Consider the following 17,291-nt stretch of genomic DNA (forward strand, 5'->3'; position numbering starts at 1 on the left):
GTTTCAATCCTGTGGCCACTGCCTATGAAGGCTCTGTTGGCATTAACCTCGGTAGGATCAGAAGGGCCAACCAGTTGTTTCAGTGGGATCGTTTAGTGCTGAGTCACAGCAGTTTGTCTGCGAGAAGCAGGCGAATGGGAGCTTGAATTCAGCCGATCCAGGCTAGGTGTGTGTTCTGAGAGGCCCAGACTGTTCGCCCCAGATCCACGTCAGCTCAGCATTGCCTAGTGATCCTGAGCAAACAGCATTTAGACGGTTTACGACTCCCTACGCCCGCGCAGCTGAAGAGGTCAGAGAGTTGATCTCTCCGCGCCCGCCGCCATGTTGGATCCCCAGCAGAATGCATTTTGATTCATTGTACACAAAAGCAGCACAACTTTTCATTTCTCCTGTCATACATGATGTAGTGTTGCACCATTTGTGCAGTTATACATGTACGTAGGATAATGATGTCCATCTCATTCCACCCTCTTTCCTGCTCACATGCCCCATCCCCACTCCACCCTCCCCTTTGCCCCACCAAAGTTCCTCCATTTGTCCCATGCCTCCCCCATTAATAATCAGCATCCACTTATCAGAGAGAACATTCAGGCTTTCATTTTTTGGGATTCACCTACTTTGCTTAGCATGACATTCTCCAACTCCATCCATTTACCTGCAAATGCCATAATTTTTTTTCTCTTTTAATGCTGAGTAATATTCCATTGTGTATATATACCAGAGTTTCTTTAAACATTCATCTATTGAAGGGTATCTAGTTTGCTTCCACAGTTTAGCTGTTGTGAATTGAGCCGCTATGAATATTGATGTAGCTGCGATACTACAGTATGCTGATTTTAAGTCCTTTGGATATAGACCGACCAAAGAGTGGGAAAGCTGGGTCAAATGGTGGTTCCATTCCAAGTTTTCTAAGGAATTTCCATATGCTCTCCAGACAGATTGCACCAATTTGCAGACCCACCAGCAATTTCCTTTTCCCACACATCCTCGATAACATTTATTGTTGTCTGTATTCATGATAACTGCCATTCTGACTGGTATGAGATGAAACTTAGAGTAGTTTTGATTTACATTTCTCTAATTACTAGAAATGTTGAACATTTTTTCATATATTTGTTGATCAAATGCCCCTCATAGAGGAAAAAGTAGTCCTAAATCTTCATTATGTCGGATTAGGCCCTGACTTCATTAACAAGATTCCTAAAGCACAAGAAATAAAATTAAGAATTAATAAATGGGATTGACTCAAACTAAAAAGTTTCTTCTCAGCAAAAGAAATAATCAGTGTAAGTGAACAGACAGCCTACATTTGGGGAGCAAATTTTTGCCACGCCCATCAGATAGAGCACTAATCTCCAGGATATATAAAGATCTCAAAAACCTTAACATCAAAAAACCAAACAACCTGATCAATAAATGGCTTAAGGAGCTGAATAGACACTTCTCAGAAGAAGACATATATTTGATCAACAAATATATTAAAAAAATGTTCAACATCTCTAGATAATTTTTCTAATTGATCATTTCACTTCTTTCATTCCCTCAAATCCTCAAGAATATATTTCAACTTGTTTACAGATTGGCCTTGTTCCTATGTTTCTTTTGGTTTTTAAAATTCCCATTGTTAAAGCTTCTTCTGTCTCAAGACTGTGGAGATTTCCCTGCACTTTCCCATTCCATGATGGGTCCGCCCCTCACAGGGAGTGAGCAGCTCCTTGGAGTATTGCCTGTGCCTGCGGTGGCCCAGAATAGTCTGCAAATGTTCATGAATGAATGGAGGCATGTTAAATGAATGTAAATGGCTCCCTTCCTTTCAGCAAAACATAAATAGAGTTGGTCTGAAAAACCCAGGATCTGTGAATAAAACTAGGCTTTCTATAGGCAAAATTATCTTGAATTTCTTACTGGAAAATATACTCAGTACCATACTGCTATGTTTCTAAAGAGGTCTGCATCCTACTATGAATACACAATTTGCTTTGGCCGTGCTGTTTCCAAGGAAACTAGGATTCGTCACATCATTATTGTTTCCATGACAGAGACACACATACACACACATACGAATACAATGCTTTCTCTCCAAATTCCTTTTCTATTTAAACAAATTATGAATTTATTTCCTTTTCTCTAAATTGAAGCTGTTTAGAATGGTCCAATTGTTGTGCTGCAGAAACACCTTTTTAAGAGTGAAGCATGAAATTTTAAACAAAAAGACAAAAACCAAACATCTCTAACATCCACTGAGAAAATTAGGAGAATATAGACACAATATATTATTAATCAGATGCAAAGGAAATTTTCGATTGACTCATGAATCCATTTTTGTTCTTCGTTTTTCAAAAAATTTGCTTCTCTGTTTTCCCAGAGGTTTTGGAAACCCTTTAAATGTTGGTATTTTTCAAAAATTGTTAATCAGCTCCTAAGATGTGAAGTCAATGTGAAAATGTATGTATTCTAATTTTTGATGCATATTTAATGCTTTTAAAGATAAGGACTAAAAATTGTTCCTGACTCACCTAAAAATGTAGTGGTAATTTTTAAGTAGAAATTGACCACCCAAAAAGTTTATAACAAGTCATAGGGAAGAATATAAGAAAAGTGAGAAAAGTATCAGAGATCTTATGCAAAACAAAAATCTCATTATACATACAGGAAAATAACTTCAACTGTCTTTTGCAAATATTGAGTCATTAATTTTTCCTCTAACACGTGGGATTTTTATCAGTGTGGCCAGCTATAGCCTGTAGCTTCTCCCTGATAGCTACTGGCTCTACAGTAGGGACTTGGCTTATCTCTGTCTTTTCTGAGACCCCTGAGGCATGTCAGGGTGAGGAAGTAGCCTTGTGGCACTGTAGGCTCCAATGAGGAAACTATACCACCAGTAACTGCCTCCAGAACTGTAAATTTATTGACCCTCCTGAGAGACTATGAATAAATTTTCCTTCTATGTAGTGTTATGTCCTATTGTAACTCAGTAATTGATCCATGGATGTTTGAAATGTTTGCATATTCACATAATTCCTCCTTAATCCAGTGATCTAATGTAAGCCCTGACTTTAAGTGATTTGTGCTTATGGTGTATTTGTGCCTGAGTTGTTTCTGTACCCAAGAATTAGTCTTTAGTTACAATGCCCACATTATAGTTACAAGCCTTGTGGTATTTTCCAAGTTGTCCAGTTGGTATTTAAATTTCATAAGATGTCAGGAAGTCAAAATTCCTGTCAAGAAATCAGAACCACAGATTCAATACCATTCCTACTAAACAGCAAGATCTTGTTCCTTACATGACAAATCCTGTCTTATTCTTCTAAAACTAGAGTCTTAACTGAAGCTGGAAGGTAAGTAGAGACTGAGAGAGCCACTATATGGCATTCTAGCGACATATTCCCTGAAAAAGGTGAAAGACCCCTCTGTGTATTCTGGATAGTCTGGATAAGATATTAGTTTTTTTTTTGTTTGTTTGTTTTTTTAAGATTTGCACCTGTCAAGGTTCTAGAGCAGGAAGAAAAACTTCATTGAAGTCGATGATTCTAATTATAGTAGATATGAGATGGACCCTTGAAAATAACAAATATTCATGAAATGTTTTAAATTGAAAGTCATTTGTCATTCTATATAGGGAATTACAGAGTTCATATTTCACCACAGTCACTTATTTCTATTTTAAGACCTACATTATAGATGATAGAAAATGATGAGCATCTCTTTTGGAAATGTTTGTTTAAAATTTTTAGTTTCTAAGATTTAACACATTTTAATAACCCTGTAATCCTTTCAGGAAAAAAAATTGCAGATGATTTTCATGTAAATTTTCTATACTTTGGTTCACTTTTTAATGACACTATGTGAGTGTAAAACTATAAGGAGCCCAACTGTTTCCCAATAAGATCATATTAGTTATTATACATTTATGGTCTTTTGCATGCTAGAATAAGGCTTAACTGCACTATTGTTTCCAAGTGTCCATCTACTCTGAAATAAGACTAATGCAAATTTCCAACAGTTCCCGAGTCCTGTGGCATGTAAGACAGCTACAAACAATTCATAAATGTCCAATGCATTCAAGAGCATTTTAGTTTTGCAAATAATTAGTGAGATTCATAGAGAATTGGGTGTAGCTTCCCTCAGGTGAAGCTTACCTCACTAGAGTTCAAAGGAAAAGACAAATATACAACATTGACCACAAAGTCTTGGGACATTGATGCATACAGATTTATCACTAAATCTTGAAAACTCAACCCAACACGCAGTTGGCCTCATTTTTATGTGTTCTCCACTCACCCTGTGCAGTCTCTGAGATCACCATATATGTTCTCATCCCTTTGCCAGATGTTACCCTGTTCTCTCTACCAGAACATCTTTCTTCTTGCCCAATGTCTCCCTCTCCTTCAATCTCAAGGCAATCATTTTCCTTTACGGCATTTTCCTTGATTTTTTCCCCTACCATTTGTCTGAATTCTGCCTGTCACTCCATACTCCAAAACTGACTTTGTTCCTGTTTTAACAAGTTCTAAGACATATTCTCTGTGCCTGTGAAATGAAAACACTTATATCCCTTGTGCCCACCAAGCCTTCCCCATTTTGTAGTATCCAATTCCTATTTGTACCAAAATACACATGGTATGATTCCCAGGTGGCAAATGTTCATGTAACATGTATCCATGAAAGTGTGGCCTTTGGTTCCACCTGACTGGAGGTGTTTTTGTTTTTGTTGGGTTTGGTTTGGTTTTGTCTTTCCAATTTCCTAGTGAGAAGAGACAGGAAAACTCACAAATGTCATGTTTTGGGGTTTTTTAAAGTTCCTTTTTCTTTGGTACTGGGGATTGAACATTGGGGTACTTAACCACAGAGCCACATCTCCAGCCCTTTTTATGTTTATTTTTAAAATTTTACCTTAGTTCAAGACAGGGTCTTGCTAAGTTGCTTAGGGCCATGCTAAATTGCTAAAGCTGATTTTTAATTTGCAGTCCTCCTGCCTCAGCCTCCCCAACTGCTGGAATTATAGGCATTTGCCACTGTACCAGGCTAAATGTCATGTTTTTAAAGCCAGGTGAAACTGAATCATTAGGATTCTTAAAGTATATCATTCCTTTAAGAAAAGATATTTCTTTCCTTGGTATTTTGTGGCACAAAAAAAATGTTAATTTAGATCCCTTAGATTTTGATCAAAGAAGATTTTTCATATGGTCTTTCTGAGATTAAGATGGTATTTTTTAAAATGTATTTAAAGGGCAAGATGCAGTCTTTTAAAAAATGTGTTTGCTAATTGTTCAAAGTTCTCACCTGCTAGACTCCTTGAGGGTGAGAACCTTCTCATTTTTATCTTTGTGGTCCTGAACCAGGTCCATAGTGATGGCATGTAGCAAGTGTGCAGCTATATTTTGCACGAATATTTCTGGAAAAACCCAGGTTCTTCATGTTCATATCTCCAGTGAGATGACCTCCTGAAGTGGACCCTGGAGCTTTCATCTCATGGTTCTGTTATTTTTTTTTAAAGAGAGAGCGAGAGAGAGAGAGAGAATTTTTTAATATTTATTTTTTTTAGTTTTGGGTGGACACAACATCTTTATTTTTATGTGGTGCTGAAGATTGAACCCAGCACCCTGAGCATGCCAGGCGAGCACGCTACCGCTTGAGCCATATCCCCAGCCCCATGGTTCTGTTCTTTAAAACATAAAATAGAATACAGAGAGCCATTTTCTAGAGCTAAATAATGTTTTACAGTTTTTTGTCCCTCTCTTGAAAAAAACAATTTCAGTTTTCTGAGATTCCAATTAATAATATCATTATTTTGAAAAGAATAAATTCTATATTTGTATTTTAAAAATAAATGTTCATCTTCCATTTGGGGTTATTGTTTGATTCGCCCTCAGGTACACATTATTTTTAAACATATCACCTTACCATTTAAGTAGAACTGTTTAAAATGTTGGAGACTTAAATAAGATCAAATTGAGTTTGTTTAATAAATGACCTCAACTTATTCATTTTCATTAAGCAGTAACCAAAATCAGATATTTGGTGGAATGTCACCCAGATTTATTCCAGTAAACTGAAGTAATGGAATAAAATGAATTAAACAGGTTCCAGCTCACTGGCTGAATTTCTTCCCCACCCCTTTATCCAGGACAAGATGCCCAGTGTGAGCCAAAGGATTCATTCCCTCGCCATTCAATTCACTTCTCTGTGGCATAAAGCAAAGTGGAAGATGCTGGGGGAGATAAGGATTAGTGAGACAGAGTTCTTTCCTACAGAATCTTTTATTCAACTCACCTTTGCTTGGGTAAAGGCCATATCATATGTCCATGTCCCTTTCCAGTCTCCTCCCTCTTGTGTCCAAAGCAGGTTCAGTTCACCCACTTCTTAAGGAGAGTGAATGACTACTGGCATTCCACAGCTGGCCCTATCAGTCCTGCTGCCAGGTCCCAGCCCAGGACACACTCCTTTCGTCTGCTCACCTGTTTTAGCCACACCTCAATTTATCTTGGGCTTCTCCTCCCACATCTCTTGGCACCATGAGAGAGTCTCCTGGATGACCAGATGCTTCCCTGGTCCTGAAAACAGCAAACAGACTTTGTCATTGAAAAGGTTTTACTGTTCATCAATCCAGAGGAAGATGATAAAAAGAACAGATACAGAAGTTTCAAAATCTTACTGATGTCTAACATTCCCAGTACTTTGGAGATATAGAAACATCATTAGAATTTTCCTGCCACTGTATAAAAAGTAAGAAAAATATGCTTTTTTCTCATTGACCCTTCCTCCCCATAACACTCTTTTGAAGGGCCTGCTCCCCAACATATGTGGGCCATTTGCATCTCCAAAGGCCCCAACCTGGCTGTCTTCCATGCTAAGAGCCTGCCGAGTCCCTGAAGATCCCCCTGGTGACACCCTTCATCCTGTAGTTCACAGGCAACATCTTTTAGGAAAAACAAACACCTCTGGGCTCAGGACCTGTTTGCAGCTATGTGGGTATTCATGTTCTGAGGCTCAGACAGAGTCTGGAGTTGACAGGTCCTGGTGGGGTCTGAATGGTAAATAACTGTCTCTCCACTCCTCACCACCCTCAGAACTGCCAAAATATAGAATGGAGCAGGTGGTAGCCAAGCATTGTGCTGTTGTGACCACAGCAAGTAGGCCAGGGAGACTTCTGGCAAATACTGGGACTTGTGGTGATGGCAGGAGGGAAGCAGTTCTCCACAACTCTGGGCTTTTCTTTTCTAGAGTGCCCTAAGGGGAACAGAGACCAGTCCACTGTACTCTAACTAGGAATCTTCTCTACACTGTCTCCTCTCAAATTCAACACTTATACTTGACCAGCAAACTTGAGCTGTGCTTCAGAAATATGTCATTTTTCTACTTAGAAATCACATTTATGTTTTGTTACCAAAAGTGTACAGTTGGAATTCCTTAACCTGACATACAGAAAACCTTACTGGCCTGACTCTGGTCTTCTTTCCCTAACATTACTAGATGTCCTTTCCTATTATAAGATGACATGAAGATGATAATAAGCTGAGCATGTGCCAGGACCCTTGAGTGTGAAGCTGTTATCTCCAAAACTTGAGTACCATTCAGCTAGTTTGTCTCTCTCAAAATACGTTACTTAATCTTTGAACTTTTGCTTGTGGTCCTTTCCTGTTTTTGTTTGTTTGTTTTTAACTAGTGATGGGAATGAAACCCAGGTCCTGGGGCACGCTAGACAAATATTCTACCACTGAGCCCACTCCCAGTTTTCTTTAACTCATTTTTGAAGCCCACTGAAAATGCATCTTTCCTCTCACCTCCTGTAGTGGTTTGGAATATTGCTGTGTCAGATTTCCACAAACTTAGGTTAAAACAGTGCCCATTTTTACCGCACAGTTCCTTAGGTCAGAAGTGCAGGTCATGGGGGCTCAGCTGGGTCCTCAGTGTATCTGACAAGACTTACATCAAGAAGGCTCTGAGGATAAATGTGCTTCCAGGCCCATCACGGGGTTGTCTACATACAGATCCCGGTGTTGCAGGGTGTCAGCTGACACTGGCCTTTGCATCTCCTGGCTGTCCTATTCTTTCTATCAATGATAAAGTGAGTCTTTCTTAGGCTGTGCATCCCTCTGTTGCTTTCATTTCTCTGACTCTCTGTTTTGTTTCTCCCTGGAGAAAGTGCTCTACTGTCCTTATGAAAACTTATGATTCGATGGGGCCCACCTGAGTAATCCAGGATAATTTATTTACTTTAAGGGCTGTACACTAAAAAGTTATGTTGTAACTTATTTACAGGTTCTGGTGAGTTAGGTATGAACTTGCTGGGGGCCATTGTCCGGATTCCCACACCTCACCTCTGCTAAGCATAGCTAAGTGACCTTTAGTGGTATTCTCAAACACATTGTACTTAACTTAGCATCTTCTTGGGTGTCCTTGTGCCAGAGCCTGAGTGACCACTGGATGTTTGCAGCCCTTCCTGAGGCCCTGCCAACTTGCTGTCTGGAGCTATTCCACTTGGGGTCCTAACCCGCTAGTCCTGCTCCAAGCTCCATCAAACCCCTCTCTCTCCCAAGTCAGGAGTTGTGCATGAGTCCTCTCTGCTCACTTCACCACCCTCTCATCCAGCCCAAAGTCTTTATTGAGATTAAGGGGCAATAGGAGGTGGGAAGACTCAAATTAATGTAGTAACAGATTATTCCTTCACAAAATAACTGGGAATCATGGAAGAAGCCATAGATGTTTGACCTAGTGCTAGAAGAAGAGGTAGGCTTTCCACAGACTATGAAAGGGCAAGGAAGATGGCCCACCAGGCAGAGGAATGGAAGGCAGATGGGAATGGACAGAGCATGCTGGAGTGCGTGCCCAGGGAATAGTGGCAGGGGCTGAAAGGCCATGGCACAGATAGAGAAGCGATGGTCTCCTCCCAGCAAGGATTCCACCCAAGTCCCCAGCTTTGGGATGTTTCACTGCAAATTCCATGGCAGACCCACCAATAGATAGACCACTGGAATTGTCATGAGAGATCAGAAACTGTATTTAGCACAGAATAAAATGTTATTTTAAAGTTTGGCTCCATGGTAGAAAGGGACTTTAGTCTATTTTCAGTATAGCCCATAACCAGGAGGCTTCCTGCCAGGACCAGGATCTGGCAAGGAGACCCTACATAAATAAGAGTATGTATCTACTCCACCAAAGTCATTAGGAGTGTCCTTTGATCACAGGACTGTTTGCTTGCGTCTCCACAGTAATTTGGCATTTGATCTCATCAGAAAAGGGACAAGCAGGCAGGGAGTGTAGCTCAGTGTGAAAGTGAAGTGCATGCTTATCACACACAGGCCCAGGGTTCAATCCACAGCACCCTAAAGAAGAAAAGAAAAGGGGGGAATTGAATTCCAGAGAATAGATGAGTATACAGTAGTCATTTTTATACCTGGAGGATCCAAGAGCCCCAGTGGATGCTTGAAAGCATGGATAGCACAGAAACCTGTATACACTATATGTTTCCAACACATACACAACTATGATGAAACTTAATATATTAATCAGGCACAGTAAGAGATTAACACAAACAATAACAATAAAATGATATATTCAAAGTAAGGTGAATGTTGTATCAATATATCTTATTGTACTGTATGTACCCTTCTTCTTCTAGTGATGATGTGAGATGACACAGTGCCTGCATGATGAGGTGAGGTAAAGTTGATGACATCGTGATGTAATGTTAGGCTACTGTTGATCTTTTGACCACAACTTCAGAAGGACTGTTGAGTCACAAGGATGCTTGTTGAATTTAAGTGTGTGTGTGGGGGGGGGGGGGCAATGGGGCATTTTAGTTTTTACCCAATGTATACTTATGTTTGAATAGTTATAACACCTAAGGTAGGTGTTAATCTTGAAAAGCATTTGTGCTATAATTTCTTCTTCAGTAGGACTCATATCTATAATGTGAAATTGCAATTTGAAAACAGCCTCTCCCTTACTTTCTCTAATCTCCTTTGTGTGCATTTTTCTTTCCTTTTTTTTCTTTCTTTCTTTTTTAATTTTAAATTTATTTATTTATTCTAATTTGTTACATATGACAGCAGGATGAATTTCAATTCATAGTACACATATACAGTACATATTTTCATGTCTCTGTTGTATACAAAGTAGAGTGACAACATCTGTGTCGTCATATACATACTTAGGGTAATAATGTCCATCTTATTCCACCGTCTTTCCTACCCCCATGACCCCTCCCTTCCCCTCTCTCCCCTTTGCTCTATCTAAAATTTCTCCATTCTTCCCATGTTCCCCCCACCCAATCCCCATTATGGATCAACATCCACATCTTATCTTATCTTTTCTTTCCTCCCTTCCTTCCTTCCTTCCTTCCTTTTCTTCTCTTTTTTCTCTCCCCTCTTCCTTTCCTCCTTCCCTCTCTCTGTCCCTCCCTCTCTCTCGCTTGCCTGTTTTTTATTATTACCAGGGTTTGAACCAGGGGTGCTTAGCCACTGAGCAACATCTGCAGCCCTTTTTATGTTTTATTTTGAGACAGGGTCTCCCTAAGTTGCCTAGGGCCTCAGTAGATATTTGAAGCTGATTTTGAACTTGTGTTGCTCCTACCTCAGCCTCCAGAGCCACTGCGGTTGCAGGTATGCACTCTGGGCCTAGCTATGAGAATTTTTTTAAGTCAAGGAAATAGAGTATATAAGCTGCATGTAAATGTCCAAAATGACATTTTCCTGAGTTTGACAGATATACAATTTCTCTTGGATATAAGACATGATTAGGTGACATCATTCTGTCCTAGGTTTGCATATAAAAGTTAGTTTTGTGGACATGTCAGCTGCCTCACCATGTGTATTTTCTTCCAATTAGGTGGATGCTCATGGAAACATTCTGTTAACAACACTGGAGGTTCACAATGAAATGAACGAGGTTACGGGAGGTGATACCAGGAATTCACCAATGACCTTTGACAACTCAGGAGTCCAGTTCAGGAAACAGAGCATGCCCCGGGAAGGGCATGGGCGGTACATGGGAGACAGAAGCATCCCGCACAAGAAGACCCACCTACGGAGGAGGTCTTCGCAGCTCAAAATTAAGATCCCTGATCTAACCGATGTGAATGCCATAGACAGATGGTCCAGGATCGTGTTTCCATTCACTTTTTCTCTTTTCAACTTAGTTTACTGGCTGTACTATGTTAACTGAGTGACTGTACTTGATTTTTCAAAGACTTCATTTAACACTGAGTGAAATATTACCCTGCCTGTCAAGTTTTTATACCTGTACACACAGAGACACACACACATGCAGACACACACACACACACACACACATATATACATACGCAATTGTATATATATGTGAACTTTCTCAGCATATATATAAAATACACGTGTATATGAGGATGTATGTGTATGTGTTTATACACACAGGTGTGAGCACCCATGTGTATGTCAAACAAATACACATACATATATACATTTTGCAGCTATGGACAATTTAACACAGGATGCATATTAAAGAAAGTCATAGTTTTTTCTTTTTTAATGAAAGGGACAAGTATCATCTAAATATTTTGCCTTGAGAATGAGGGTGTGAAACACAATATCATCCCAAAATGTGTCTTTTATTATCATAAGTTAGATGTTTTAGTTTAAAAGTCAGAAAGAAATCCTTAGTTAATCTTCAGAAACTCATACAGTGGTATCTCTAGTTTAAAATGAGTCACACACTTCATATCCTCTCTCTCAGTTTACTGAGTGAAGCCTGCTGGCTTTTCGGGTGATGGGGTTTGTTTTCAGTGGGTGTACTTTCTCGGTCATGCTTTAGTGGATGAGGTGAGTCGCTGGCCATGCACTTACCTGTTGTCTTAAACGTAGATAGGTCCCATGTTGACGTCTGAACATCCATCTTTTGAAACCCATTGGGAGTGAGTGCATCTCATTGTAAGTACTCTGATATCCAGCATGTGTGGGTTTTTCATTGTTGTTGTTGTTCACTCGGAGTGGATCCAGCTTAACTGTTGTGTGGGAACACGGTGGCACGTTTTGGCAATGACATTCAATCACCAAAAATGTGCTCTACATCTCCTACGGATTTCTAGGCCTGATATCCAACAGAAAGCATAGACGTCTCAGGTTCTTTGTTACTCTAAGGTAAAACCATCTAGGCTGATTTTCCCCCTTGCAGTTACGTTATCATTCATTCTTATAACATTGTATGTTACTATAAAATATATTTGCATAATATGCATACATATGTATATTTACCAAGGTTTTGTTTCTTATGCTTGCTATCATGGCAGCATGCAATGTCATATTTTTCATTATGTGATGTAACTACTTTCTGTTATCTAGAAATTAAGATTGAAGCTAAAACACCTCTACTGTTCGCTTTCAGAAACTAAGAAACATCCTCATGCCTTTATTTCTGTATCTGACATGTCTCATAAGCACATCCAACTACTCCTAGGCTGACTAGGATTCTGCAGGAACACTACCAGTACACACCACACATCACCCAACGACCCATGACCGTTCTCTGAGGCAAAAGAGGGCAACCTGACAATTAACACAGTCACTTTTGGTTCCTTCTAATCCACAGCCTCATCAGTATTTGGACTTTTTAAAGCTCGTAGAAACAAGACAAGGTGCACCGGTTTCATAGACGCAACCTTAACTTACTATTTAGATGAGATCTTTCTAAAGAAAAAAAGATGATATATTTTTTGTAAACAATATTTCTATCACAGGCATCCATAAACTGAAATGACTACAGTTGTGCAAACAGGTGTCACAGTGAAGTTCAGCATTTGGAAGACAAAACAAAAAGCAAAACATGCAGGAAAGAACTGCTAAATTAATACTTTATCCCCAAATGCCACATACTCCTCACCCTCTCTGTTCTGTCCAAAATGAATGACCAGAATCTGGTCCAGAGCTCAAATGACTGGTGTCAGCTTTTTCCAAATAGGTAGAGGCACTGCCCTCCCTGAGGATGGGTGTGGTGTGTGGACTGTCACCATGAGCGGACCACGACTTGATTTTTCTTTGGTGGCCATAGCAACCTTTAATTTGTGGGAGTCCGTGACAGTTCACAACCCACCATCAGAGAAAACATGATCCACAAAATCTCATGCTAGAGTCAATTACCAATTTTTATACCCGTTTCCCTCCTTCATTCCTTTCTTCAGCATCTTCTCCCAACTGCTGCTCTCTGGTTTTATTTTTGTCGGGAGATGAGCCAGTGATATCTTGGTCTTTGGCTTCTCTCTGGCAATTTTTTTTTCCATGGGTAACAATGGGGGAATCCTAAAAGTTCAACAGATTGGGGAAAACCTTGTAAGTGGCCTTATCATTGTTAACATGTAAAAGAAAAAAAAAACACACAAAAAACAAAACATTTGAAAAGACCTTATCCCTTTCAATACTTCAGGTATCTTTTTTTCTGTATCCAGTAATTAAAGATGTGAGCTACACATGAGGAAGAGGGACCCCATGATGCAAACGAACCTGGACAAAAGCAGTTGATGATGGATTTAAGTGTATAATTTATACTATTCAGAACTGTGACATTAATTCTTTCTGGGAGAAAAGATATTCAAACATTTTTTTGATGCACAGTTGAGGTACCCAAATATCAAAGGCAGAGACCCCATGGGGCTCAAAAGAGCAGCAGTCTACTTCCCAAGGTTTTCTGGATTTAAATTTGCATGGTATAGTCATAATAGCTTTTGAGCTTTTTATATGCATTTGGCACCAAGACTGGGATCCACAACTTTGTAGACACTGCGATGAAGTTAACATAATAGCTATACTATAAATAGTGTTTGTAACTACACACACATACACACACACACACATACATACATATATTCTGTAAAAAAAACCGACGACAACAAAACACAACTTTTTAAGATCCTTGGGTATGTGTTTGCTTTATCCATTTCAGAAGGAAATTACTTTTCTTCTAATGAAATTATTTTATAGCTTCTCCATTTTTAAAAGTTGTGAGAAATATTGAAAGAAGAGAATTCTGGCTGTGTTAACACAAAAGAGTTGAATCTGATTCTCGGTTCTGTTAAAAATGACCTCTCATTACTCCACAGTAGGTATTGGAGCCAGCGAGTGACAGTGTTAAGGAGTTCTGAACCCGGATCTCTGACATTAAAGTGAGGTGGCTGTTGCCCATACCCAGACCTCTTGAGTAAGGAGAGAAAAGTTTAATTTGGAAACAAATGAAATTTCTTTCTCAACAACTGAAAGGAATAAACTGTTAATTTTCTCAGTAGTCCTGTCTCCAAAATGCTTCACAGGGGGCTCAAAATGTACAGAGGAATCTTATGATGACAGTTTGCTATTTCCCACATTCAAATGTTCTAGAGACGATTCAAGAGCCCTCCTACATAAATCCCTCCAGAGAAAGACTGATCAGACTTGAGTCATCTTCAGAACAAGTGTCATTCCTGTTCACCGACCCCAGGACTGTCGAGGGGTTTCACTGTCTATACCATGACACACTCATTTCCCCCCTTGAATCTCAAATGAACTAGAAAGTATGTCATGATAATATTCCCTTCAGGTTTTAAAGTGACATGTCCATCTGCAGTATCGTGTGTTTCTAATGCCAGCACTGGAACTTTGACATCTTCTGTCACTCCCATCAAAGGCACTTCTCTCCTGTCCAAACATGGAACTGACATTTCCACCAAGGAGATCATCTCAGAGGGGATGCCAAACAAGTTGGGGACAGATTTTAAGGGGACAGGCACATGGCAGTGGTAGGTGTTCATGTTCAGCATCTAGTAGGTAAACCATTGGTGTTTGTCCCATAAGGGTATGTTCTAAAAAGAGATGTTTCCAACTTTAAGTCTCCTGGCTTGAAAGTATAAATCATTCCATCATTCTTAATTTAACTCTCCACCTGAAACCAGTTCCTATTTCTGGCCATTTTATGAAAGCCAAATTTAAAAATTGGTGAAATCTTTGTTACTCTTGAATCTAGGTTGGCTCTCATCTTAGTGTGAGACCTCCATGAGAGTAACATTGAATTTGGGGCAAAGAGTTGCCCAGGTGGAATAAATTTTCCCAGGACACTAGCTAGTGTGCCTTGGATTGATTACCTCTTCTACTGCATTGAAAGGTGCCATGTTTTCCTGAATTACTAAATTCCCAACACCTGGGTAAACAGTGGCCTCCCAGAGAGTGGCTCAGGTACCATGCCTCTCCCTGGGGACAGCCCCATGAACATGTTTTGTCATTCTTGTCTCATTTTTCTACTTCACAAGTCAGTGAGTGTGTTCAAGGTAAGTACAGAATTATTCTAGTAGGAATAGATGATTGCTGTCATGATCAATTCCCATGTTGATTTCATTTCATTGTAAAGATAAATTTAAACCCGGTTTTGCTTAAGCACATTGATGTAATTTTTGGTATTATTTGACATGAAAAAAACAGCAAAATTGAGTGATAGATACAATATGAAACTTGTTGATGAATGAATTCAAATTTATTAAAAAAGGACTAACTGACTTAAATGTGAAGACTGATTTTTTTTTTCTTCCTTGGCTATCTCTTATTGAAATGGTATGGCTATTTAATCCTGGTCATTCTCAGTTGTACATATGCATTTGGGTTATGCTAGAAGTAAAAGGAAATGAGCCTAAAATTGATTGCATAAGAAACCAATTGAACTTTGACTCAAAATTAAAAAAAAAAAGGTTGCATTTTAGTTTGAATTTCAAAGGACAGATAGACACACCCAGAAAGTATCTAACTTTCTGCAGGTGAATCTTTTGAGAAAAATAGAATTTAAATTAAAGGCCAGGGAACAAGTCCATCAATAACCTCTGGCCAAGATGGCATTGATCATTATCTTTAGTTCCTTCATTTACTTTCCAGGAAGAAAGCAAAAGGCAATGTCTTGGATGAATGAATGAATGAATGAATGAATTCAGATTTTTGGACACCTCAAACGAGAAAAACTTAAGAAATATATCTCTAGGCTCCCAGAGAAATTGTTGACTCATCTTCAAACACTTCAAGAGGAAAGCTCAAAAAGGTTTAAAGTCCCACAAAATGCACTCAGCCAGTTGGAGTTTAATACCAGGTTTACCTTCAAATTTGTATACTTGAAGCAAAATTATGGAAATCCTTCAGTAATTTATTACAGATTTGATTTTCATTATTTTTGTGTTTCATTGTATGAAGAAGACTTTTGCATTCATGGTCTTCTTTGGGACCCTGACTTGGACATATCTCAGACTATTCCTTTGTCTGTGATTAGACTCTTCCTTTGTCTGTGGCTAGCCTATTCCTTTGTCTATGGCTAGAGCATAACCACATGGACACTTCTCATCCATGACAATGTTAAATGACCAATAACTGCGGAAGAAAGGATTTCAAATGCTGACTGAATTTCTTCAAGCTTCTTCTAAAAAACATCCTTCTTTTGGTCCATGGAGGAGGCCTCCCTGAATGTGGAGTCCAGTTATACCCAGATTGCTTACTTCCCTGGCCCATGGCTGACATGGCCCACATTCACCTTTGGCAGTTTTATAATTCTTGCTCTAAATTCCTTTTTACTAGCTTCTAATGGTTAGAGACTGTCAACACTCCTTGGAATAGGAACATGATCTTCAGAAAAGACTGACTCTTTGAAACCTATGATACATTCTTGAGGTAGGACCATTTAGCCTCATGTAGGACTAAATCAGCAGTAGTGCTTGATTGAGGTACTGCTTGTATTGAAGGGACACACTCCACATGACCCTTGCCTCTTAGATAAACATGGTCCAATTAGAATCAACAGGGAAGCAATGCAGAGGATACAGGTATATAAAATGCAAGGGACTGAGACTGGGGCATGGCTCAGTAGTAGATCCAGTGCATGCACAAGACCCTGGGTTCAATCCTGAGCAATAATAATAATAATAACAATAATTCACTGAAATGGAAGACCACAGCATGGTGGGTATAAGTGTGTGCATCTTAAAACAAACAGGGATTTAAGTGATAGCCCTGATTCATTTGTATTTATTTATTTATTTTTCTTTCTAATGTACAATAATAGTAGCACATATTGTGGGATACAGTGTGATTTCAGTACATGTATAAAATATGTACCAACCAAATCAGGGCAGTTGTCATTTTTCATTCCCTTATTGCTTCTTTATGTTTGGAGCCTTTAAAGTTCTTGATAGTCACCCTTCTATGCTGTAGAACATTAGAACTTATTCCTTTAATCTAACTGTATTTTTGTATCTGTTTTGCAGTCTCCCTCTATAACTGCTCCCTGCTACCCATCCTAGTCTCTAATAATCACTACTATAC

At 39.2% G+C, this 17,291-nt stretch overlaps 1 protein-coding gene across 3 annotated transcripts in view; it reads left to right on the plus strand.

Moving 5' to 3' along the window:
* Gabrb3 (gamma-aminobutyric acid type A receptor subunit beta3) overlaps positions 1-15,477 on the plus strand; it is a 226,677-nt gene extending 211,200 nt beyond the window's left edge. For all 3 annotated transcript variants that reach the window (XM_027925938.3, XM_027925937.3, XM_071608571.1), the window contains one exon: positions 10,831-15,477. In XM_027925938.3, the coding sequence (XP_027781739.1) occupies positions 10,831-11,166 (336 nt within the window). In that variant the 3' untranslated portion in view covers positions 11,167-15,477. The remainder of the gene's footprint in view (positions 1-10,830) is intronic.
* The last annotated feature ends 1,814 nt before the right edge of the window (positions 15,478-17,291 follow it).

The sequence above is a fragment of the Marmota flaviventris genome, chromosome 2 (genome assembly GCF_047511675.1).
Source record: "Marmota flaviventris isolate mMarFla1 chromosome 2, mMarFla1.hap1, whole genome shotgun sequence".
Lineage (NCBI taxonomy): Eukaryota > Metazoa > Chordata > Mammalia > Rodentia > Sciuridae > Marmota > Marmota flaviventris.